The following is a 24,564-nucleotide window of genomic DNA, read 5'->3' as shown; positions in this document are numbered from 1 at the left end:
TTAATTTTATTTTTAAAAAAAAGCACATTAACTAAAAATAAAAAAAATTGCAAAATAAAAAAAATCCGAGCTTCCACACACAAGCCACCGCCCCACTCTACTCATTAATTTATTAAAAAAATACATTAAAAAATATTAGTATGTCTTGAATCCGTTATAGTTTGCCGCTAGCCGAACGGACCCGACGGTATGACATGTTTCTGTTTTAGGTCTTAATTTTGTATTGGGCTAGTTGTTGTTGTCCATCGCTAGATGTTGCTCTTGTACGTAAATTTAGAGATAGAGAAAATCGCATTTATATAATTTTTCAAAAATAAAAAAAAGAATAAAAAAAATTAAAAAAAAGAATTAAAAAAAATTAAAAAATAGCGCTGGCCGATCGGGCCGCCACAATGGCGGCTAGCCGATCGGCCAGCGACAAGCGATCGGCCAACCGACGCCGATCCGCTCGCCGATTTCGTCCTCGCTGATTGCAATGGTTCGGCTAGCCGATCGGCTAGCGCGACAAATCGGCTAGCCGGTCGCTAGCCAACAATTGCGGATGCTCTTAATTGAAAATCCACCGTAGCAAATGAACTAAACTACGTCGTTTTCTGGGAACAGCAGCCCCTGCTTTGTTCCTACGGGGATCCACTCCCAGTATTATACTCTTTCATCGGCTTGAATCAATTTTGTTTAGTCTGGGAGTGTGGATGGGCTTGTGAATTAACAACAAATGAATATAAAGTTATCCCCTTCAGTGAATAATTATAAGAATAAGAACATAAATTTAAAAAAGTGTAGGTCTAAAACCAGGCCCCCAAGTCATGAAAAATCGGAGGGGGCAGACATGCCGACCTTGCAATATCGCTCTCTGTGCACATTACCATGCTTCCTTCAATTTTTTACATCCAGAGCATCGGCTTATTTGTACACACACACTATCTATTTCATAGGAAGAGATGGAAACTAAATTAAATTACAAAAACAGAAAACGATACAGAATATATTTCTATATCAAATTTTAAAGAAGAAGACCGAAATTGCGAAGAGATTCAGTTGAATCTGAAAATCAAATTAAAATTCAAAATCCGAAAAACGATGAAGGCTGCGTAGAGCTTGTTTATCTAAATATGAATATGAATGTGATGAGTCTTTGCGATTGGTATTTATAGGCGTGTGGATTAGCTAGGGTTTCAAGATCCATGGATTCATATTAGGCCTGCATTGGGCTGAATAACCTCTTCTAGGCCCGCCTAAGAAACACCGTACAATCGCATTGGACCTATATATAATATACTTATGTTGCTTAAGCAAAACAATCGAAAATTGAATATAAAATCATCAAATTGAAATTTAAAACTGGTTTAGATTTTTATATGTTTTTTCAGTTTGATTTGGTTTGAACTTTTAATTGTTTATTTCATGTTATTGCTAAAATATTTTAAAAAGTTATTAATTAGTATGGTTTGTTCACATGAATTTATTTTAATTTTTATTTATATTTAAAATAAATGATTACATTTATAAAATACAGTAATAAATAAAATTTTACACTATTATATTTTTAAAAAATTAATAAAAGTATGATCAAACCCATGATTATAATAAGAAAATGTTCTACATATATTATATTTAAAAATGAAAATATTTTGTAATTCTAATATTTATATACACGCTAACTAATTAAACTATATTCTCTCCTATAAGTTAGTTTAGTTGTATTCATTCCGGATTGTGTTAAAATAGTTGAGTCATTTTCTTTAGTTGTATTCATTTCGGACTGTGTTAATGAAGCCGTACATCATGAAAAAGAAACGTTTCATTTTCAATGGGACAGAAGTAAGTACTAATTTTCTAATTGTGACAGTAAATGTTTTATTCTTTTAATCCAATGTAAAATGATTTTTCGTATATTCTCAAAGTATTGCCAATAATTATACCATCGAAAGTTTAATACTTAAATGGATGACCAGTTAATGCTAAAGAGTTAATTTGATATTTTAACGAAGATGTAAACAGAGGAGTTACAAATTATTAATTCTTCGTTCATCACGAGGATTCTTATTTCTTATTATATATGTTTTAAGAAAATGATACGCAAAGTGAATGAAAAATTATTAGTGAATATGAGTTTAAGTTGTATATATTAATTTTAAATAAAATATAAGTTGAATGAATTATCGGAATCTAGGATTTATTACCACTTATAATAAAAATAAAATAGTTATACCACAAATATACTGAAACAGAAAAAAATCAACAAGGCAGAGCTCCCAATATGGTGCGGGAGCTTAGATTCAAACCAAATCATTTTGCCACACTTTTGGCGTGTCTATCCGGAGTTCTTGAACTCTCCTTCTTTTGTGTAACGAGTGACACCCAAGTGTTGATACAAATCTTATTGCTTATGAGCTTTCTTCTAATTCATTTACTAATAATTGTATTACTTCATATGTGAGTTTTATGAAATCACTTCTTGAGAATACAACTGATATGAAGTTGTTGAGGTAAGCCTGCATACTATCTTGTACGATGGCCAAATCAATGATGAAGAAGTGTTGGATGTCTTCAAAAATATTGACATGTTTGGTACAGTTGCGGAGCTAGGATTCTAATCATGGGGGCCCCAAATTACTGCTAAAATTTGTTGAGTGTTTTCTGTGTTAACGACATGAAAACGGCTCCGACATAAGTGGTAGTATGTGCGAGACATGGATAACGAGATAAATAATTAGAGTATGAGTAGTAAAATTTAAGAATATAATAACGTCGAAATAAAAAAAAGTTAAAAGAATAGAGTTTTTTATAATAAAGAGCACACTATTCAAAATGATTTTACTAATAATAAATCTATGCATTTATGGAATTAATTAATTATTTTCTTCTATTCTAGATTTTTTACTATAATAACAAAGACATGATTAAAACTAATTTCTAAATAATATTATATAAAATGTTTATATATTCATGGAATTAAAGATACAGGAGTAATTTATTTTGTTAAATAACGAAAATCATTTAACTGTAACTGAAAAAACTTAATTATACAAAATTAATAGCTACATGTAACATTAAAAATTACTAGAACAAAATTAATATGAAAAATTCTTTATGGTATAAACTGAAATTATTAGCTATAAGATTGTATACTTGTAGCATACAATTACTAGAGAAATTACCAAAAAGGCATAAAAATAGTATTACAATGAAAATGCAAGAAATGGAATTCGAACCCAAACGAGTTAGATTAGTACAATATAACTCAATCCAACTTAGCTACTGATTCAATTATTAATCACTGCATACATAGCTTATATATAGTAATAAGTCAAATGGGTGAGGGGCCTAAGGGCCCCACCGTGGCTCTGCCAATACATCAACAATCTTTCAGTGCTAGTGTTGTTTATTTGCGCATAAGGAGACACTGTTCTAGTGAAGCTAAAACTTGGTATGCAACTTTTAAGAGTCCATACATCTTGGCTCCATGGAAGATGGTTTACTACTGATGGTAATTTTTGTTATAGGTCTCTATGTGGTTCAGACCAATTCTTTCACTAAGAAAATGATTCTCTATCCGTTGTACTAGGTTGTAATGTTTTTTACTTTCAATCAAATTTGAAACTTTTTTCACCCTGCTGAGGAAAGTGAAGGATGAATGTATATGCATTTTGGAATTGTGATTTGTAATTTTAATGGAATTTGATCATTTTAGTTAAAAAAAATTATACTGAAACAGAAAAATGAGATTCTAATTGATGATGGAGGGAGTACTATACATTTTATGGAAACAAAACGATCGGGACGGAATAGTATTAGTTAGAGAATTGTTTACTCGGAAGGAAGAGTATTAGATAGAGAATTGTTTAATCTGAAAGATGATAAAACAAAAATATGCTTAGATCATAATTTTTGATAGATGAGTAGTTAAAATATAATCGGAATAAAAGAGGGAAACGTAAAAGAAAAAGGCTCAAGAGCCATGCGTTGTTTTTAGTTGCATAATAATTATAAACTGTTTTTAAAGAATTAATAAACTCAAATTAATTCTAATTAATTCTTATTAAGTACCATTTAAATTAATTGTGGATGTACGTATTTCTTTTTTTGTATTCATTATCTAAAGATAAAACAAAACATGTGTAGGCATAGTCCATAGGGGCGATTCAAGTAGAATAGTTTGATTTCTAACTTTCAAGAAAAATAAGTAAATTATAAACTAAATGGTAGGTTTTCTGATGTTAAATTATTGAAACGTTTCCAGCAGATGGATTTATAAATTATTATGGCATAACTGTCTATATCTTGAATATGTTAATGATTGTGACATAGTTGAAAACAAATAAAATAGTTCGTAAATTGTAGTAGTAATAAATATGCAAGTCTATCCGCAAGAACTCAGTACGAGGCACCGACTAGTTTTTTCATTGGATTAAATCTATTTTGTGCGAATGTAAACTTTTTGAAAGGGATGAGCTAGAATGCATATTTTTTTACACATTCGTATGATCATATTATAATTATGAGTGTAGTAGAGAGGGAGATGACGAATTACTAACTAATTATAATCCAAAATCAAAATTAATTCTTAATGATTAGATATCTAATGATTCATATATATCAAAATTAATTCTTAATGATTAGATATCTAATGATTCATATATGCTAAGTGGATTAATTTTAAATTTAAATAATTATTAATTAAAATTAAAGTGTATTAATGTCAATTCTCTCTTAATAAAATTATCCCAAAACTTTAAATTTACGTAATTCTCTCAATTTAAATTATTTTTTCACAAAAAATATATCAAATTAAAAGTAATTTTATAAGGATTCTAACGAGATTTCAATTGCATATGTTCCGACGACGTTCGGATGATGAAATTTAATATTTTTTATTTCAATTTTCATAAATGTTGATAAGCAGATTTTTATCAACAAATACATAAAAAAATCTCAATAAACCATGTAAAAATCTCAATAAATCTGTGTTGATATTTTCATATCATTATGTTGATATTTTCATGTCATTGTGTTGATATTTGTTATACACTATGTTGATATAAATAACAAAACATGAAAAATATGATATGATAATAAAATGACGATCTTACCCCTTTATTGATATTTTGTTCACTATTTATTGAAATTCGTAAGATTTTTTTTCATTCACTTATATTAAAATCTAAGAGTTTAGATTTGGTCTTAATTTTGAATTGTGATGCTATAAATATTAGAAGATGACCCGCAGTAGGGATTATATTTCATTTATGAAGAGGGTACCAATTAAAGTCGGTATATATTCGAATATTAAATAATTGAATCAACGCAAATAATATGTACATATATATTCGAATATTAAATAATTGAATCAACGCAAATAATATGTACATATATATGGAGTCAATATTACTAAAAAAGCAAAGCTTGACTTTAGTCGTGTATAAATTATAATTGCATGCTTATCTATACTAATGGATGAAATATAAAGTCTAATATTTTGTTGTTGACAGTTGTTTGTGCATACAAACTTACCTTTATATACGGGTGAAATATTGCTCTACTAATTTAAGGTGATTATGTTGTGCATAAGTTCCCATCTCTATTTAGAAATAGATAGTGAATTTGCTCATTTATGATGTTTTAAACCTGCCTACATTCTTTATGTGTGTATACTAAAATTTCAAATACGATTAAATGCACAATTCTGTATATCTACAGTGGCAAAGCTACACTGAAAATTTTCAGCAATTTGTGTTTTATCTTGTAGTATTTCTCAAAAAGTGATGTTACATAATCTTATTTTATGAGTTAAATAAAAAAATTAAAATAGAGATGATATAATTTACATTTTAGAAATTGTGTTACCTTTAAACGGGGAATAATAATAAAAAAAAATATTTCACGTTTAATAACACAAAAGAGGCAGCTAGTAAGTTTAATGACACAAAAGAGGTAGCTAGTATGTAGTTATATATGCATGTTTAAATCATGTAGGATGGAAGTAGCACAATGTGTCTTAATTTAAGGTGTTATTTTATTCTTATAATTATTATATTCACAAAATTTTTATTTTTACAAATTATTAGTATTATTCAATAAGTTCTATATTTTACGCATCCTAGTACTTATTATTTACAACATATCATATTAATACATAAGCTCATTATTCTAAAACTATATTCTTTATATTTTATTATTATCTATATTGAATTTTATCTTGAAGTTTTCTAGTTTCTGTCGCTCATATTCTATTTACTTTTTTTCACAACCCCTACTCGCTACGTTTTAGCTGTATTCAAACCAACGCATAACTATTAACAATATACTGCCCCATTTCATTTACAAAAGCGTGGTTCCATCACTGCATACATATGTGATTATGGAGTATATGGATTCGTAACTATTAAAGCTTGGTTTTAGTAACAATAGGATACTTGGCGGTTCTTGCATACTGTCCTTGTATTCTTGGACGAGATACAACGGTCCCACTTTAGCCGTTTAGAATATTTGTTTGTGTCAACATGCATACATTTATTTATCAGCGAAGTCTAACGTCATTCACTACAGATGGTGCGATCTACTTGCCCATTCTATATTTGCGGATAAAACGTGATGCTACTTATTTAATGCGATGTGGCCTCTTCTACTTGCTTACCTACACACACTAGTGAGTTACAAATACAACCAAACGATCAATCGCACAACTTTCTAAGTATCCGATCCAAAGAAATTCATTCACCGCAATCTCTCTTTAAGTAGTTAATAGTACTAAATAATGTACCATATTACACCATGTTTGATGATTTGGTCGCACCTATTGTCTATTTGTACGTACTAGTAAGGTACAAATAATACGCATGATCGTATATATGTACGTAGTATAATAAGTTAGAAATATCACTAAAACGCTTAAATTCTTGTCAATTATGGAGTATTCTTTTTTTATTTATACCCTTAGTAACAATATTGAATTTTTAATAAGTATCTCAAATTTCGAAAACGGCATCATTAAAAAAATATGGCAAGTAAATATTTCACAGGATGTATTTCACCATATTTGTTCCATTGCTCTAAAGATTTACTGTTTACAGCCCTGACCTACTTTAAGACTTTGACACATTTTACCCAAAACAAAGGAATCTACGATACCTTCGGGCCATCCAATTATTATACTAATCTCTGTCTGAACGCCCACACGCCGTAATAATCTTCAAGAACTTGGAAACCTAAACCCCAACACCCCAGAAATTAGAAAATTCTGTAAAAAGATTTGATTTTTAGGGGAATTTTTTTTATTAGAATGGATGAACTGTGAAGCGGTCTTCAAATGTCGTGCATGCATATCGTTGCACTTGCACCCATTTTCTCTCTGCATGCCTAAACGTTTTTTTCTCTCTCCTCGCTTCCCTTTCTCTCTCTAAACATATAGATAAATCGTCTTTTTGGTTTTACTATATTCAACTTGATTTATCTCTGCCATTTTAGCCGAATCGGCCACCGACCTGCCGTTGTTTTAATTTTAATTTTAACTTTTTTTTTATTTAATTGCGGATGTCTCAGATTCAATTTGAGGTCTCAAGTCAAGTCTACATGGATTCTGCAATTGGGCGCATGAGTTCTGTTTTTGTTTGAGGATGAGCACATGCGGACGTTGGATTCATTAGATTCGGACGAGGTGAGTTGAAAGATTGGATTTTTATTTTCAATTAGTGAAGAATTTGAGTTGAGGAGGTTGAATAGTGTTGTGTTTTCCGTGATTTGGGGTGTGGGAATTTGTTGATTTTGTTTGAATTTGATTTGATCTGGGTTTAGGGTTTTTTATCTTAACGAGTTTGGGTTTGGGGTTTTGAAGGAAATCAGGGATTAGGAACTGAATTCGCGAGAAATGGGGTCCAAGAATTGCATGAATGAGGCGTGCCGCGGAACGACGTCGTCGGATTCGAAGAAAGGTTGGAGCTTGAAATCCGGTGGATTTGCTGGGCTTTGTTACAAGTGCGGGTAATTTTTCTAAATCCCAATTATGGCCCTCTTTCTTGATGTTGTAGCTCATTGCCATTGCAGGTCTGATTCCAATTTCTCAAGGGTAGTTTGGGATTGTGCTATTTTGATTCCTGAAATATAGCCATTCTGCAATTTTTTGTTTTTCCCATTTTGTTACTATCAATAGGCTTTTCTTTTTTGCTGCTATTTGATTATCCTTTTCCTATATTTAGCAATTTTCTTGACAAAAGTCTAGCCTTTTCTTTCAATGAATTGCTGAAATTGAGCTTCACGGCTCTGCTATTTGCTTCTTTTATTTTGTGATTTTCTTATTTGAGAAGATAAAAGGAAAGGATAATATAAAGTTGCTATTTTGATGGGATTAGTGATGGACTAATGTAAATATCATAGTTGGCAATGGACTGGTTGATCCATATATAGTAAAAATGTCATGAATTGTTGTATGTGTGGTCCAAGAGTATTTTTGGCTGCAGCAGCTCATATCTGAGTTGCCTGAGAACATTTACATGGTGCGAATACTCCTCTTATGGTTGACGTTGTGTTAGTTTAAACATCTGATGATTTGCTCAATGTTTTTCTAATGTTCTAGCTCTAACTATTTTGCATATTGTGTGATTACTGCATATTTATACTGATATGGATTGATAACCTGTTTCGCGATTTTTGCCTTCTCCGTCTATATTTTCTGCCCATAATGTAGTTTGATGTGGATTTCAGATCTGCGTATGAGAACTCTGTTTTCTGTGAAACATACCATCAAGACGAATCTGGTTGGAGGGAATGCAGAATATGTGGAAAGGTAATGATAGTTTTGCCTCCACACCTTTAGCCTACGCCCTTCTCGATTATCTTAAACTCTTTGTTCTTTCTCGGTTGGCAGATTGTTCACTGTGGATGTATTGCTTCAAAACATCTATTTGAATACATGGAATTCGGCGGTGTTTCATGCATAAGTTGTGCCAAGCGTTTGGAAATTCAGTCTCCACAACCAGTACAGGTTAGAGTTTGTTACTTATTGAAAGATGCTTGCTCACTACCTTTATCTGATATGTGTTTTTCGAGCTGATCCCTTTTCAACTTTTCAAAGAAGTTTGATGGTCAGTATATCTCATTCCCACAGTTATGATATCTTAAGTCATGAGATGGGTATCTCTCCTTCAAAATAGCTTGCGGTTATCGTTGTTTCAGCCCCAAATCTTGCTTATTGATCTATACTGGCATTCCTGTACTGACTAGTATTAGATACTGCATTATTTTGAAGTTGGAAGATGAAATTAGCCAATTGCTTTTAATCTTTACACATGACTCAATTAGTTTTAGGATATTGATCCTTATATTGTTTTTGCAGGTTCCTAATAATATTACAAGCATCAAATCTGCCAACAAAACTTTTATTAGGGAGGCCCAGCCGGTAGTTATTGAACGTAGGGTTGAAGATGAGAAATTTAGCACACAAAAGCTTCTGCAGCTGACGAGGGCTATAGGGGCCAATAGCGTACCTTCATCAGTCGAGCTTAAAAAAGACGAATCCATGCTTAGATCTGCAGAAAGTAGTAAACGCGTACAGAATCACTCTCAAAATTGTTCATCACCAGTTTTTGTCAAACCCGACTACAGCAGACCGAAACAAGGGGTCAAAGATATGTATGAATCTCTAGCTCTTCCGTCGCTGAAGTTTTCGTTGTGTTCTCCTTTGGGTAGTTCAAACAGTGTGCTGCCTATTCCTGTTCCCGGTGGGCCTGTTCCTGGTGGGATAGTGGAAGCAAATGAACCGACAAAAGGTTCTTTGCAACATGGGCAAAGGGCACGTCATATTTCACCCAAACCCCCCAAACCTAGCTCAGAGGCGAATAAAGGGTCTTCTTCACAGACACGTATTCCTAGGCCTCCAGCTGAAGGCCGAGGACGCAGTCAGTTACTTCCTCGGTACTGGCCTAGGATCACGGACCAAGAGCTGCAACAGTTATCTGGAGAGTATCTTTTTAAATTTAATTATGCATAACTCCAATTGTGTTATGCCTGCTTTTTATCATATGTCTTTAAACATTTATCAAAGAATGTGCCTTAACCACTGGATCCTAGTTTGAAATCCACTATTGTACCATTGTTCGAGAAGACTCTTAGTGCCAGTGATGCTGGGCGAATTGGTCGCCTGGTCCTTCCAAAAGCGTGTGCTGAAGTGAGTATTTTGATTTCAACCTTTTGCAATATTACATATAGAAGTTCGGATATTCTCTATCTTTGGATTCTCACAAATAAAAATAATGTGGAGCAGGCGTATTTTCCTACTATCAATCAGTCGGAAGGTATACCTATAAGAATTCAGGACATAAAGGGAAAAGAGTGGACATTTCAGTTCAGATTTTGGCCTAATAATAATAGTCGGATGTATGTTTTGGAGGGAGTAACCCCATGCATTCAAAATATGCAGTTACAAGCTGGTGACACAGGTACACCCTTTTCTTCTATTCTGTGTCGCACCTTGAGATGAAAACCACTTCTAAAGTTTTTATTTTTCTTCATGTGACATTTGTCATCATATATATGAGTTTTGACACTTGGTAAGAACCTCATTAATTTTTGTCTATAGCATTTTTTGCTCTATTCACCTTAATAATTCATTTTCTTGCACTTCTTCCTCTTTGAGTAAGATAAAATTCAATTTCAAAACCTTTGAATCTCTTAAGCAATTGGTGCTGTGCTTTTTGTTGGCTTTACCATCAAATTTGCTACATCTCTTAGAGCTTATTTCGTGTTTCTGTTTGAATTTTGATGGATCAGTTCATTTGTTTTCATGCCATCTTTGCCTTCTGTTTAGTGATATTTAGTCGGATAGATCCTGGGGGCCAGCTTGTCATAGGCTGTCGGAAGGCAGCTACCAACGCTGATGTGCAGGTCAGAAACTTTAGGAATTTTCACATATTTTTTTCTTTGTAGAGTTTGATTTTGAATTATTCAGAACTTGAATGATTTATTGATCTTTTACATATATTATTTGGCAATGAGCAGGAGCCACAACAACCACCAGCCTTGAACTGCGATTCACCGGGGGAGGCGTCGTTTTCTGGGGTTAATGATACTCCGACTTCTGTATGTTTTTATTTGCTAATTTGCCATAACCTTTGCTTTTATAAATTCCGATCTCTATTCTGATCGAGATGCTCTGATGTCTCAAATGATGTGAAGAACGGAGGCAGAGCATCTGATGATTCACAACTACCACATCTGACCATATCTGAGAAAAAGAAGGCTAGAAACATTAAAAACAAGAGGCTTCACATGCACAACGACGAGGCTTCAGAACTTAGGGTCACTTGGGAAGAAGCTCAGGAGCTTTTTCGCCCAGCTCCATCTTCTGAGCCAACTGTGATCACAGTTGATGGGTACGAATTTGAAGAATTTGAGGTAAAAGAGTTTTGGCAACCATCATTTCGATTGAGTATCCATGATTTTTACTTATAGTCGTTTCGTGTTGATTATGGTCTTATATTGTGTAGGAACCACCCGTTTTTGGAAAGAGGACTATTTTCATTACTCAACCTTCTGGGTAAAGATTATTATATTTGATCTGGTTACAATTTTTATAACTTCTTATGAGCATTCATTCAAGCGTGGACTTGTACTCGTGTCCTCTTATTACAAATATACCTCTTGGCTAATTCTTGTGCTCTATAATACGAATATGATGTGAAAAGTTAGTTGACTCGGTATCTCAGCAGGAATCATTTGCAGCAACTAATTGAAGTGGTTGATGTTCTATGCAAGTGCTCTATATCATTTAATTCTGTTTACTTTTTGGGTATAAACGGCTGACATTGTTGTCTTATCAGTGAGCAGGAACAACTGGCTCAATGTGACAGTTGTTCTAAGTGGCGAAGGTTGCCTGTCAGCGCTCTTGTCTCTGCAAAGTGGATGTGTTCTGATAATACCTGGGACTCGAGCAGGTTAGCGAAGTTTTCGACAAAAAAACTAACGATATTTTAGATTTAACGCTGATGGTCTGTTTCGAAGCCTCTGAGTTAATAGGACCATCCCCCATTTTATGGCTTAATAGAATGAATATTTATCTTCATAAAGTATGTTTTTGATTGGAGAGGATTGCAGGATGAGTAATCTTAAATCATTGAATCCCTATTCTTATTCGATTAATTATAAAATTTGACATTGATTGATATGATTTCTTCGTAATTAGTCTATTTTGTGATGCTAATACGAATATCCAATCTTACGGTAATATTTTCAGGGCCTCGTGTTCTGCTCCAGAGGATTTAAGCCCGAGAGATCTCGAGCCCTCGAGTGTTAACAAAGGTAAGGGGTTGGTCTAATTTCTCAAAAGCCCCATTCCCCCGTTTGTCTCAAACACCCACACATATGGAAAATCGTCTTTTATGTGCAGATTGCTTTGAAAATCGTTTTAGGTTGAGAAGATAATTAGTTATGGAGATTTATTTGTTTCTGCTGCACTTTATTTACAAATTACTAAGAGAGCTTTATTTAATAAATCTATCTTGTGATTTCTTGCTATTTTTCATACCTCTTATATGGTTTCCTAAGATTTTATTCGTATCCGGCCGCAGAAAATAAGAAGCGAAAGGTTTCAGAAAGCGCTGGGCCGAAAGAAGGGGAGCCGTCCGGGCTGGACGCCCTGGCGAATGCTGCGGTTCTCGGCGACAACATAGCCGATATGGGGGATTACTCAGCTGGAGCCACCACAAAGCACCCGCGCCACCGTCCTGGCTGCTCGTGCATCGTCTGCATCCAGCCGCCAAGCGGGAAGGGGAAGCACGAGCCCACGTGCAAGTGCAACGTCTGCCTGACCGTCAGGCGGCGCTTCAAGACACTGATGATGCGCAAGAAGAAACGGCAGTCGGAGCGCGAGGCTGAGCTCGCGCAGGAGAAGGAGGACAGCAAGACCGCCGCTAAACTCGAGCTCGAGAAGGAGGACATTGCCGGGCTGGCGCTGCTCAACATGAACAACCTGGAGAACGAGACGGGAAACAACGGGGTCCACGCGAATGCGGAGGAGACGAGCAAGGGAGGAGGGTTGGACTTGAACTGCGATCCCCACCGGGAAGACGAGATCCTCGCGGATGCATCGGGTATGAGCTTGACTACATTGATGAACACGGCTGCTTTCCCTGTGGAAGTGTACGCGGGGCAGAATGGGGCTGTGCCGAGCTCGGGATCTTGCTCGGCTGCTGGAGAAAAGGCGGCTGACGGCGGAGGCGGAGGCACTGTGGAAGGCAAAGAGGGATGATGTTCTTTGTTTTGTTGTTGAGATGATATAGAGATTTTCTTTAGAGAGGCGTTTTAGTTGGTTTAGATTATTAGTACATTTTATCTTGTTAAAACTGTGTAGATATTTACATATATTTATATCGTTTTGGTTTGTGTTGGTGGATGGATTGTCTTTGCTCAAAAATCCCCCAAAGTAGTAGTAATAACAAAGGATTTGTTTGTTTTATTTTTTGTTTTTGAGTTTTTTCTTCGTATGTTTTTACTTGATAATTCTTTGAAACTCTCCATCTCTCATAACATGATGATGATCTAGTTGGAATTCAACGGCCATGATCTCGTGTGTTAGAATTTTTGGGTCTTGGGTACCTGAGAAATTTTGGATCAGGTATGGGATATAGTAGAATTTAGGGAAATTTCAAGATCGGGTACCCGATTTCTTGGGTCGATTCGACACCCCTACCTCCCAATATGTCATATGCAATTTGAGCATACAAAACTAATTAAGCGATAAACCAAAAAATGAAGTACTACTAATAAACTAAAAATATTACATACATTCATATGATAATGTGCAGTAATGAAAATATCAAATCAATATTAAAGACTAAGTAAAAATAACACATGTGGATCCGTGGCGCAATGGTAGCGCGTCTGACTCCAGATCAGAAGGTTGCGTGTTCGATTCACGTCGGGTTCAATCCCCAATCCACAATTATTTTTTTTCTGAATTTTTTTGATTGGTTTTTTTTTTTCTTCTCAATATGATAAGTAACCAGCTGTACATACTGCCAATATATATGCACACGGTTGGCAATTTCAAAGTTAAGTACATAATTTTTTTTTACAGCAGACCCCAACACACAACACACATTAAAAATGCATAAATTTTGTATGTACATAAGTTGTAATTATGCTAACAACCTATTAAACTATTAGGCCTGCATGCACCAAACAAATAAATCATGGTTTCTTTTTACTATATGCGCCTACTCTTAACCGGCCTTAAATCTTGTCAATTTAAACCCCCCATCCTTCATTACATATCCTTCAATTTCTCAAGTAGAGAACAAAAACCAACATCCTCCTCTACCTACATTGTTAGCAAAATGGGAGACAAAAAAACATTAACAATGGCTAGAAAAGAGCTTGAAGATATGTATGTTGGAGTTGCAGATGACTCTGTGAACCTCTCCTTCCAAGAATTGGCTCAAGTCATGCACAAGAATGCCGAAAAGAAGAAGCCCTCTCCTTCCACCACAATGTCCCCTATCTCCGAGGCCGCCCCACCACAAAACTCTCCCTCCTCCCTATCCAAACTCCCCAGCCTAGACTTCAGCAGAGCTCTACAACATGCTTCCCTCAACCACCACCAAGGCGATTCTCATCGCTCACACGGCCACGTCCATGTCCACAGTCACCACCATGGGGCCGGGGTTAGGTCTCCCGCCCCCATGGACCACAGGAGCTTCACATCATACGATGATATGAGTCACGCGAGTGACATGAGCTCTGTGTCTACCTATGGAGGCGGAGGCGGAAGGAGGAGGCGTAGGCCGGGGATTCCCCACTCCAACATCTGCGCCGTCTGCTCCACCTACACCTACATTTTTCGCCACCGTTGCCTGGTAAACTAAAAAATCTCCATTCCAACATTTCCATACAACAATCTTGATGGAGAATATTGATTCTATTTTATCAGGTTTGTGGGAGAGTTTACTGCAGGCAATGTGTTGCAATTGGAATGGGAGACATGAAGGAAGGAAGAAAATGCATAGACTGTTTAGGCAGAAGATTCAGCCAAAGATACATCAACAAGGCAGGAAATGTAGGCTGCTGTTTAGGATATCCCTCCGCAGTCAAACAGCAAGAGCTCGAGTGGGCCGAGAAGGGGCCGCGGACAAGAGGCGACGCCACCCACCGCCACCGCACCACGGTGGCCCCCACACTGACACCAAGCAGTCATCACCACTCTCCGAATCCCCCTTCATCTCCCTACTCAAATACTAGCCACCATTTCTTACCTTTGTAGTAGCATCTCTTGCACTTCCAATTCTCTGACAACAATGTTGTAGTAGTAACTTTTTTCACTTCACAAATCTATGTAACTCATTTTTTCAATTGAATTCATTCCCTAATCAATACAAGAGATTCACAAACACAAAAGCTTAAAACACTCCTTAATGACTAATAACTTTAAAGACTAATCAACAGTGTGGACTCGAACCCAAGACCTTTCTGTCATAACCTTATATCAACAGCCGGCGGCAAGTGGGGCAAGACGAATGCAAAATAAGCCACCTATCGATGCACGAGGCATGAAACTCGTGATTACACATCGGAAAGAGACGCACATCTTCGCCTCCAACGAACTCCCCGAGGCAAATAGGGCAGTCCGTGGCCGGCCCAGCTTCATAGGCCACCACCGGGATCCGGCTCAGCGCCGCCTTCTTGACCGCAGCCTCGCGCCCGCCTCCCCGAGACGCGCTGCAGCGCAGGAAGCAACGGACAGTGGAGTTGAGGGCCACCGCGCAGAGCAATGCACAGAGCAGAGCCGCCAAGATGATCATCATGTTGCCGTCGAAATCGCCGCCATCGTAGGAGGTGTTGGTTTTATTCACCGCAGGGGCGGTGATATCGGAAGGGTCAAGCAGCAGGCGATGGTAGTGATGAGCCATCATTGGAGCTTCATTTCTTGCAAGAAATATCAAGAAACAGAGAGATTTTTGAGATAATCTAGTTCTAGGATTGGTTTAAAATCATGGGATATGGGAGAGATGATTTTTAAGGCAAAGTATCAAGAAATGAATAAAGGGTTAATCAAGAACTGGTCCTGCAAGCATAAATCATTTATCGTTAACACACAATTGCAATTTGCAGAGTTGAATAGTGACTTGTGTGGCAAATTGCATACAGACAGAAACAGGGCAGATATTTTTTGAACATGGAGATTTTATTTTCCATTTTTTCGGAATTTATTGTTTTGGTTTGGTGAGATGTCAAGCTTTAAATGATAGTATGATTCTGACCTCTCTAACTGGTTGATATTAGACACATGTTTTCTTGATTTTCAGTCGTGTTTTATATGGATGTAATCGCATCATAAATCATGAACTTTGCACAAATTCTGGTTTTTCCCATGAACTTTCAAATTAGTATCATAAATCATGAACTTTCATATCGGTTTGGTATTTCCCACGGCGGGTCAGGAGTAAAATCCGGCTAGCTTATGTGGCATTTTGAATCCTATTTGGCAGATTTCTTACAAGTGGCATGTAGATTGGCATATCTATGTGGAATATTAAACACAATACTATTTTTATTTGTCAAAATACAACTCTAAAAACAAAGAAAACAAAACAAATTTAATAAAAAACCACACACTTGCGCTACGCTACAGAATCAAAACACAAAACCTTGTTCTCTTTCACAAACCCTAGAAACACATTTTAGGAAATTTCTTGAAAGATTCTTGGATTATTGGTTAAAGAACAAAGCAACAACAATTTTAGTTGTTTATTCCAGCTTGTGATCTAGAACACCGCCCTCAATGTCAATGAGGTGGGTCCCCCTGATTACAATTTTTTTTTTAATTTCTGTCGTTTTTTCCATCTTGGTAGTGGTGAATACTTTTTCAGCTCCCCTTGTTTGTTTGTGTTTATATTGGTCCCCACATATAGGAAGATTACACGATTAACTTAACAAGTTGAGTATTATAATGAATCAACAAGTTTATTCATGTATTTGAAGTTTAAATAGGTATATAAACCCCCTGAATTAGACTAGAAATTATTTTGATTACAGATTGATTGTTTGCACAAATTAGTTGTTGACTGAAATTTTGATTCAAAATTGCAGGATTGAATTTGATATACATTTTCATCATGGCGGGTCTATTGTAAAAAATGGTGGCTTGGAGTTATATGTAGGTGGAGATATAACTCCTAAGGTTGATTTTGATGAAGATAGATTTGGGTATTTTGATTTAATTGATGAAGTTAAGAAATTGGGCTATGATCAGTGGAGTAAACTTACATATAAGATACCTAGGTCTATAAAAATGGTAGACATTAGAGATGACAAAGATGTGATGGTGATGTTGTCACATCTTGAGCTTAGAACAAGAATTTTGAATGTTTATATTATTGATGGAACACAATCTGGTGTTGGTAAGCCTGGCGTGGAGGATCCTAGAGTTGGTGAGTTTACTGTGGGGGATCCCAGTATGGAGGAGTTTACTGTGGGGGATCCTAGCATGAAGAAGCTTACCGTGGGGGATCCTGGTGTGGAGGAGTTTACTATAGGGGATCCTGGCGTGGGGAAGTTTAGTGTGGGAGATCTTGGAGTGGGTGCTGGAGCAAGAGATAGGCAAGGGCAGGATGAGGGAGCAGGGCAGGAGGAGGGTGAGTCAAATGATGAGATAAGTTATATTCCATCTAGTGATGAAGAAGATGAAACGGATGATGAGATGTACGATGAGCTGGTGTCAGATGATGAGTATACACAAGCAAGAGAGAAATTAAAACAAGCAAATGTTAGGGTTATAAGTAATGAGTTGTTTACAGGTGCTATTTGTGATTTTGGAGAAAACAGCGCTGTAGTTGAACGTGGTGGGTCAGATAATGAGGAATCTGATGATGATGTCGTCTCTGATTCCACCGATGAGGAGGATGAAAGTGCTGGGCTAACAAAAAGACGTAGAAGGTGTGTGTATAATCCCAGATGTGATCATAAAACATTGAAGTTGACACTTGGAATGAGATTTGTGAATGGATATCAAGTTAGGGATGCTTTGACTGACAATGCAATAGAGAATGGCTGGGAAATACACTTCAAAAGGGTTAATAAGGACCAAGTGGATGCTGGTTGTAAAGAACCTTGCAAGTGGAAGTGTTATGCGAGTAAGGTCAATAAGTATAGGTCTTTTGAGATCAAAAATTTGCACGATGTCCACACATGCTCTAGGAATATGAAAAGCAAATTAGTTACATCCAATTGGATTGCTAAGAAGTATCTGAACACATTCAGACTTCAACCTGATACAACTATTAAGGAGCTGAGGAGGGACTTAGTGCAGAGGTATGCACATGATGCATCGAAGTGGAAGCTGTACAATGCGAAAAAAAAGATCATTGAGCTGTTGACGGGCTCTGTGGAGGACCACTATGCAAAGCTTAGGAGTTACGTATCTGAGTTGATGAAGGTAGATAAAGAAGGAAGATTTGAAATTGATGTGGAAATTGGTTCAGTATTTAAGAGCATATATATAGGGTTTAGTGGGTTGAGAAAGGGCTTCATGAGCGGTTGTAGGAGAGTTATAGGTCTGGATGGTGCATTTTTGAAGACTTATTTAGGGGGTGTATTACTTTCAGCAATTGGAAGTGATGGGAACAACCAAATGTTCCCAATAGCATGGGCGGTTGTTCAAGTGGAAAACGAAGTTAACTGGAAATGGTTCATAGGTATAATGGCTCAAGAGTTGAATCTTGGAGAAGGTGTTGGAATCACCATCATTAGTGACCAACAAAAGGTATGTACTGTTTTTTTTAGGTATGTACTGTTTTTTTTTTATTGATTAATCTAATTTATTGATGTAGTTACTGATTTCTATTATAATTATAGGGGCTGGAGAATGCAGTTAAGGCTTTTATTCCTATGGCCGAGCATAGAAATTGTGCAAGGCATGTTTATAGCAATTGGAAGAAGACACACAAGGGCTCAAAAGGCCCAGAACTAAAGAGCATTTTCTGGAAAATTGTAAGGAGTACTTACATGGAACAATACAATGAGGCATGCCAAGAACTTGAACAGGAAGATGTTGAAGCTTATATTCATTTGATGGAAAGAAACATCACAAGATTTTGTAAGGCTTTTATTACTCCTATGCAAAGTTGTGATTCCATCTTGAATAATATGTGTGAAAGCTTTAACAAGTATGTCTTGATTCCAAGAGGTAAACATCTCATACACATGTTAGAAGACATTAGAACTTCACTCATGAAGATGCATTATGAGAAATTGAATGAGGCACGTGTGAAAACTGATGTCTTGTGTCCTAGAATCAGGAAAAAAGTAGAGAAGTTGAGGTATAATAGTCGATATTGTGTTACTATGCCTGCATTGGGTGGTAAGTTTGAAGTGAGCTTAAATGAAAATAGGTTTGTGGTAACACCAGCCTCAAGGTCTTGTGAGTGTAGAGTTTGGGATATTACTGGAATCCCTTGTGTGCATGCATGTTCAGTAATTAATTTCTTGAACGAAAAGGTTGAGTCTTATGTGAGTGACTACTTCACTGTGGAGAAGTACAAAATGGCTTATGCATATGGCATTCCACCTTTGAATGGTGACAAGATGTGGGGTGTAGCACAAGGCTACCGTATCATGCCACCTCATGTGAAGAAGATGCCGGGTCGACCAAAAAAAATGAGGAAAAAAGACCCAATGGAAATTGATCCAAAGAGACCACACAAGCTTCGCAAAATATGTGTTATGACCTGTCAAAAATGCCTTCAACAAGGGCACAACAGTAGATCATGCAAAAACGATCTTGTTCCAAAGCCAACTAAAGAGAAGGTTAGTTTATTGATGTATGGATCAGTTTGTTCATAGAGCAGTTTGTGTTATGAACTTGAGTTTGATTTTAATATATTCATATTGCTTCTTATTAGGGAAAGAGAGGACGGCCTCGAAAAGTTCGACAAGCACAAGTACAACCTGGTGAAGCACAATCTGGTTTAGCAACACAACAGAGTCAAGTTTGAGAAAAAAACATTTGGTTTTTGATGGGATATTTTGTTAGCTTTGAACATGTATGTTCAATGATCATATTTTGATGTATTGCCCTGAATTGAACACATTTGGTTGTGGAGACAATATAAAACTTTTGTTATGGTCAAGATGACATTGGTTGTATTTGAATGCTTTTGTGTTAGGGAGAAAAGATGACTGCTGTGTGTTCTCTTTACTCTTTAGGCAAGCAATCATAGTTTCAATGCAGTGTAGTTGAGGCCAAACTGAGTATTCTGTTGTAGAACTCTTTAGGCAAGCAATCATAGTTTCAATGCAGTGTAGTTGAGGCCAAACTGAGTATTCTGTTGTGGAAACATGACGCTCACCATAACTTAGGACATAAATACAACTAAGAAATACAGATCTTTACAAGTACAAGATGGACATGAATGTGAATGAATTATATACACTGATAGAGAAACCCAACAAAAGGCGATTTTAATAGAATATCTGCATTTCTTCGGAATATGATTCAGAATTTACAATGAAAAAAATTTCTGAGGTCAAATTAGAACCCCAAGGAATGATACATTTTATTTTGAGACAAATAAGATGGATAGTAACAGGTCCCTTCTGTAGGATAAATTGAAACGAACACAAGTTGCTCAATCTCGTGTCTTAGGATTTCTCTCTCTGCAGTTTTGCTGGCACGTCCCCGTCCTCGTCTTTTTTCCCTGCAAGTGCTAGCAAGCAGTATTATATCTCAAGGAAGCACATCATACCATAATGCTTCCTTTTGACTCTTCATCACTTTCATTCGATTCATTTGCTGCAACCTTTCTGGCAATAAAGTAAACAAATTTCATAAATATTTGTTGGAAAAATGAGATACAACCAAGAACCATAAAAACCAGCTCCTTCTTTTTTATGTAGCAGCAGCAGTGGCATTAGAACTACCATAATCAGTACAAGCAACTACAATTGGAAAATGCAGTTAAGATATAGAAACAATTTATGTAAATATTTGAAATGGTGAAATCGGCAACCTTCTTTCACAAATAAAATGCATTTTGAATCCATTTAGTAACTTTTCGTTAGAAATGTCTACTTACAGAAAGCATATTTATGGAGCACAAAATGATTATTCAGGCAATAAACCAAGTTACACCAACAAACAATTCTAAGCAGAAACTTGTCCCAAACAACAGTTAAAATACGTGGAGCAGGGAACACAATCTGAGCAGCCTCCATTGTTGATTTGAAGAAAGCAAAGGTTTTGATTTTGAAAATTAATTCGAAGAAAAGAACAAGAAATTCACAAAAAATGAAAACTATTCAAGTGTACAGTCGAGATTACCCAAATGGAGTCCGAAATCGACGAAGATCCCTGATAAAAGTTGCAATTGAGAGGTTAATTGCAGATTCAGAGAACGAAAATTTGCGGGAGGTGAGATACAAACGATGCTGTGAAATAATATATAAAAAATGTTTCAATTATAGATTTGGAGGTGGAACGACGTCGTTTCAAATAGAGTCCACGTAGATTTTCCGATTGTACACGCTGGCATAAGGTTACCGGAAAAATAGGGTTCGGGTCGGGTTGGGGAAATACCAAACAGATATGAAAATTCATGATTTATGGTACTAATTTGAAAGTTCATGGGAAAAACCAGAATTTGTGCAAAGTTCATGATATTAGAGACCAATTTCCCTAAATCATGAACTTTGATCAAATTTTGGTATTTCCCACGAACTTTAAAATTGGTCTAAAAAATTTTCTAACTTTTTAGAGATATTGGTCTCTAAAATCATGAACTTTGATCAAATTTTGGTATTTCCCATGAACTTTAAAATTGGTCTAAAAAATTACAAACTTTACCTTTTGTTTGTTATTTCCCATGGCAGCCCAAATAAGATATCTTTAGCAAAAATCTTATTATACATGGGCAACCGTGAAAAATTTATGATATTTTAGATCACTTTTTAAGTTCGTGATAAGTAGGATAAAATGCTACATTGAAAATTACGTTGATTTAGTAGTGCCAAATAGAATAAAAAAATGCACCGAAGTTGGTTAGATATGATGATTGACATGTCATGGGAAATAACAAACAAAATGTGAAGTTTATGATTTTTTAGACCAATTTTAAAGTTCGTGGGAAATACCAAAATTTGCTCAAAGTTCATGGTTTTAGAGACCAATATCCCAACTTTTTATGATTGAACTGCGTATCGAGAATTGTTTCTGCATCGGGCACTGTGCATATAGATAACGAAAGTAATAAATTCACCATGCAGGTAGGGGTGTCGAAACGCGGTACCCAAACCCGATTTTGCGGGTACCCGTACCCAAAAACATCAATATTATACTACTCAATCCCGACCCGTATAGTTAAATGGGTAACCCATACCCGCATCAGGTATCCCAAACCCGCAGTTGCGGGTACCCAAACCCGCAGTTGCGGGTACCCAAACCCGTAGGCATAATTTGAATTGTGTATTAAGGACTATTATTCAATTGTATTATGCTTTTAGTTTTCGCTTATCATTAATGCTAGTCATCTAATACAATAATTTTATGTACATTGAAATTCTAGAATGAATTTTGGGATTGTTGCTAGTTGCTACACTATGATTTTAGATTTGTATTTTCTTTTACTTTGTTGTATTTGCATAATTTTTAACTATGCACAAATATGGTAATTTCTCATCTCTTAAATATAATATGATTACGTATGAAATATAATGCAATCCAAATTTCAAAAAAACAAATATGATAGAAACGTCAAGCATGTCCAAAATTAAATCACCATTCAAAAGTTTAATATAAAATCTAAAATAATTCACTTTCATAAAAAGTCCAATATAAATAACTTCAACTAATAAAAGTGTAAATATTTTAAATCTCTAATCTAAAGACACTAAACTAATAAAAATTTTACTTTCACCAAATAATTGGAAATAAAGTGTATCATTGGGGAGTATATATAGATTTGAAACTAATTAACTAAAATAAAATATTTGAAAACCTTTATCCTAAAAATAACGGGTATTATCGGGTCTAGCGGGTATACCCGCGCGGGTAGCGAGTATACCCATACCCGCAAAAATTTAAAACAAACTACCCGATCCCGCCCCGTTTCCCATTGTCGTCGGGTAGTGGATACCCGCTACCCGCCGGGTAGCGGGTCGGGTTGAGGGTTTCCCGATACCCTCTACCCGTTTCGACACCCCTACATGCAGGAATCGACCAATCATGAAAAACAAACTATAAAAAAGTAAATTCTCTAGTTATTCTGATTATATGCTCAAGATGCTATGTCTAGTATAAATTTTGATCCATATTTATGTCCTAATTTGTATTTTGCCGTCATTAGATGATGACATGAATTATATGCATTATACTTTCTCCATTCATAAAAAATAGTCTCATTTTGCCATTTTAGAATGTAAAAAAAAATAGTTTCATTTCTAAAAATAGAAACTTTCTTTCTCATACTTTATCCATTTTTTCTCCTCTATCGTACTTCACCTACTTTTCTCCATATCTCTCTTACTTACCTACATTTTTTACATTCTCTCTTGTTTCTAATTAAAATATTTGCTGTCCACAAATGAGGCAGTTTTTAGTGGACGGATTGAGTAGTTAAACTAGTGGTTACTTGAATTGGACAAAAAGGCCACCTTTATGGAAAATGTACACAAGGAACAGATCGGTTGAATCATATACTACTATGATGGGTACTTACAGAGGAAATTTTATATTTTTCGTTTTTTAGAAATTATTTGCAATTATTTGATAGAAATAATGTAGAAACTGAATGTCGTCCATGTGAATGATATTTAGATCTGATTTTGAGTTGTTTCATTATGAGGGAATCGCATCTTCAGAAATCTTCATAAGTGATGTGTTGTCACACAATCATATGCAATTTTATTTGATTTTTGGTTTCGTTTATAATTTTCTCACAAAAAAAGCTACGAGGGCTTCAACATGTTCAATTTATGATCAATACAGACAAAATAAAATTCTCCTTTTTTAAGTTCAAATATACCTGACATATATACCATTACAGAAATAAATTCAGATCTTTATATCATTTGAATGATCAAATTATCACAATCCGATACAAACAAAATGAATAATATTAGTGCGTAAAAAGAACAACTGTCAGAATAGCTCGAAATCTTACGATCAGATTCAAAAGATTATGATTTCGAATGCCAACGATTTCTTTTGAATTAAATGTTTGTACAAAATGAAATATACTAATCTCCTAATAATTTGGGCATCCATAATAACACCCCAAAAATCACCTAAAAAATCAGACATCTATATTCCTCTATCACGTCAGTATTTTAATTCATAGTATTTTGTTATTTTAATTTTCAATTTAAAAATAAATAACATAAATTAAAATAGCAATACAATTTAAACTAAAAAAATTAATTCCAACCGTAACTGAAACAGCATAGAATAACTAATAAGGCCAGAGAAACAGCGGCAACCACAGCCGCACCAATACTAATGATTTTGGGGCCTTATTGTGAAATGCCCTTAACGTAACAATTATTGTTATCATAAATAAATTGGGATGAAATTTATTTTTAGCATGT

At 35.5% G+C, this 24,564-nt stretch overlaps 3 protein-coding genes and 2 non-coding genes across 5 annotated transcripts; 3 read left to right on the top strand and 2 right to left on the bottom strand.

The window, feature by feature from the left end:
• Positions 1–775: 775 nt before the first annotated feature.
• On the bottom strand, positions 776–882 carry LOC125202907. The gene has a single exon (XR_007173237.1). It is a non-coding gene; the product is annotated as a small nucleolar RNA snoR100 (small nucleolar RNA).
• A 6,330-nt stretch (positions 883–7,212) lies between these two features.
• LOC125213528 (B3 domain-containing transcription repressor VAL1-like) lies at positions 7,213–13,384 on the top strand. Its single transcript, XM_048114128.1, has 14 exons — positions 7,213–7,657; positions 7,835–7,980; positions 8,701–8,782; positions 8,864–8,980; positions 9,332–9,957; positions 10,066–10,162; positions 10,259–10,433; positions 10,802–10,878; positions 10,993–11,073; positions 11,170–11,388; positions 11,481–11,530; positions 11,814–11,927; positions 12,227–12,291; positions 12,561–13,384. The coding sequence occupies exons 2-14, from the start codon at positions 7,868–7,870 to the stop codon at positions 13,238–13,240; spliced, it is 2,496 nt and encodes an 831-aa protein (XP_047970085.1). The 5' UTR covers positions 7,213–7,657; positions 7,835–7,867; the 3' UTR covers positions 13,241–13,384.
• Positions 13,385–13,846: 462 nt separating this feature from the next.
• TRNAW-CCA lies at positions 13,847–13,918 on the top strand. The gene has a single exon. It is a non-coding gene; the product is annotated as a tRNA-Trp (tRNA).
• Positions 13,919–14,145: 227 nt separating this feature from the next.
• On the top strand, positions 14,146–15,339 carry LOC125213521. Its single transcript, XM_048114114.1, has 2 exons — positions 14,146–14,846; positions 14,921–15,339. Exons 1-2 carry the CDS (start codon positions 14,184–14,186, stop codon positions 15,248–15,250), a joined length of 993 nt encoding a protein of 330 aa, XP_047970071.1. The 5' UTR covers positions 14,146–14,183; the 3' UTR covers positions 15,251–15,339.
• A 128-nt stretch (positions 15,340–15,467) lies between these two features.
• LOC125195116 (RING-H2 finger protein ATL74-like) lies at positions 15,468–15,896 on the bottom strand. Its single transcript, XM_048093315.1, has one exon. It carries the CDS (start codon positions 15,894–15,896, stop codon positions 15,468–15,470), a length of 429 nt encoding a protein of 142 aa, XP_047949272.1.
• Between the last annotated feature and the right edge of the window lie 8,668 nt (positions 15,897–24,564).

This window comes from Salvia hispanica, chromosome 1 (assembly GCF_023119035.1).
Source record: "Salvia hispanica cultivar TCC Black 2014 chromosome 1, UniMelb_Shisp_WGS_1.0, whole genome shotgun sequence".
Lineage (NCBI taxonomy): Eukaryota > Viridiplantae > Streptophyta > Magnoliopsida > Lamiales > Lamiaceae > Salvia > Salvia hispanica.
The sequence above is the reverse complement of the archived record's forward strand: the minus strand, read 5'-3'. Positions and strand labels throughout refer to the sequence as shown.

Excerpts from the sequence above, each read along its gene's own strand:
- LOC125213528 (XM_048114128.1), top strand. The coding sequence starts at position 7,868 with ATGGGGTCCAAGAATTGCATGAATGAGGCGTGCCGCGGAACGACGTCG. Across the intron at positions 11,074-11,169 it reads TTAATGATACTCCGACTTCT|AACGGAGGCAGAGCATCTGA; the intron begins GTATGTTTTTAT and ends AATGATGTGAAG. Across the intron at positions 12,292-12,560 it reads GCCCTCGAGTGTTAACAAAG|AAAATAAGAAGCGAAAGGTT; the intron begins GTAAGGGGTTGG and ends ATCCGGCCGCAG.
- LOC125213521 (XM_048114114.1), top strand. The coding sequence starts at position 14,184 with ATGGTTTCTTTTTACTATATGCGCCTACTCTTAACCGGCCTTAAATCT. Across the intron at positions 14,847-14,920 it reads TTTTTCGCCACCGTTGCCTG|GTTTGTGGGAGAGTTTACTG; the intron begins GTAAACTAAAAA and ends CTATTTTATCAG.
- LOC125195116 (XM_048093315.1), bottom strand. The coding sequence starts at position 15,896 with ATGGCTCATCACTACCATCGCCTGCTGCTTGACCCTTCCGATATCACC.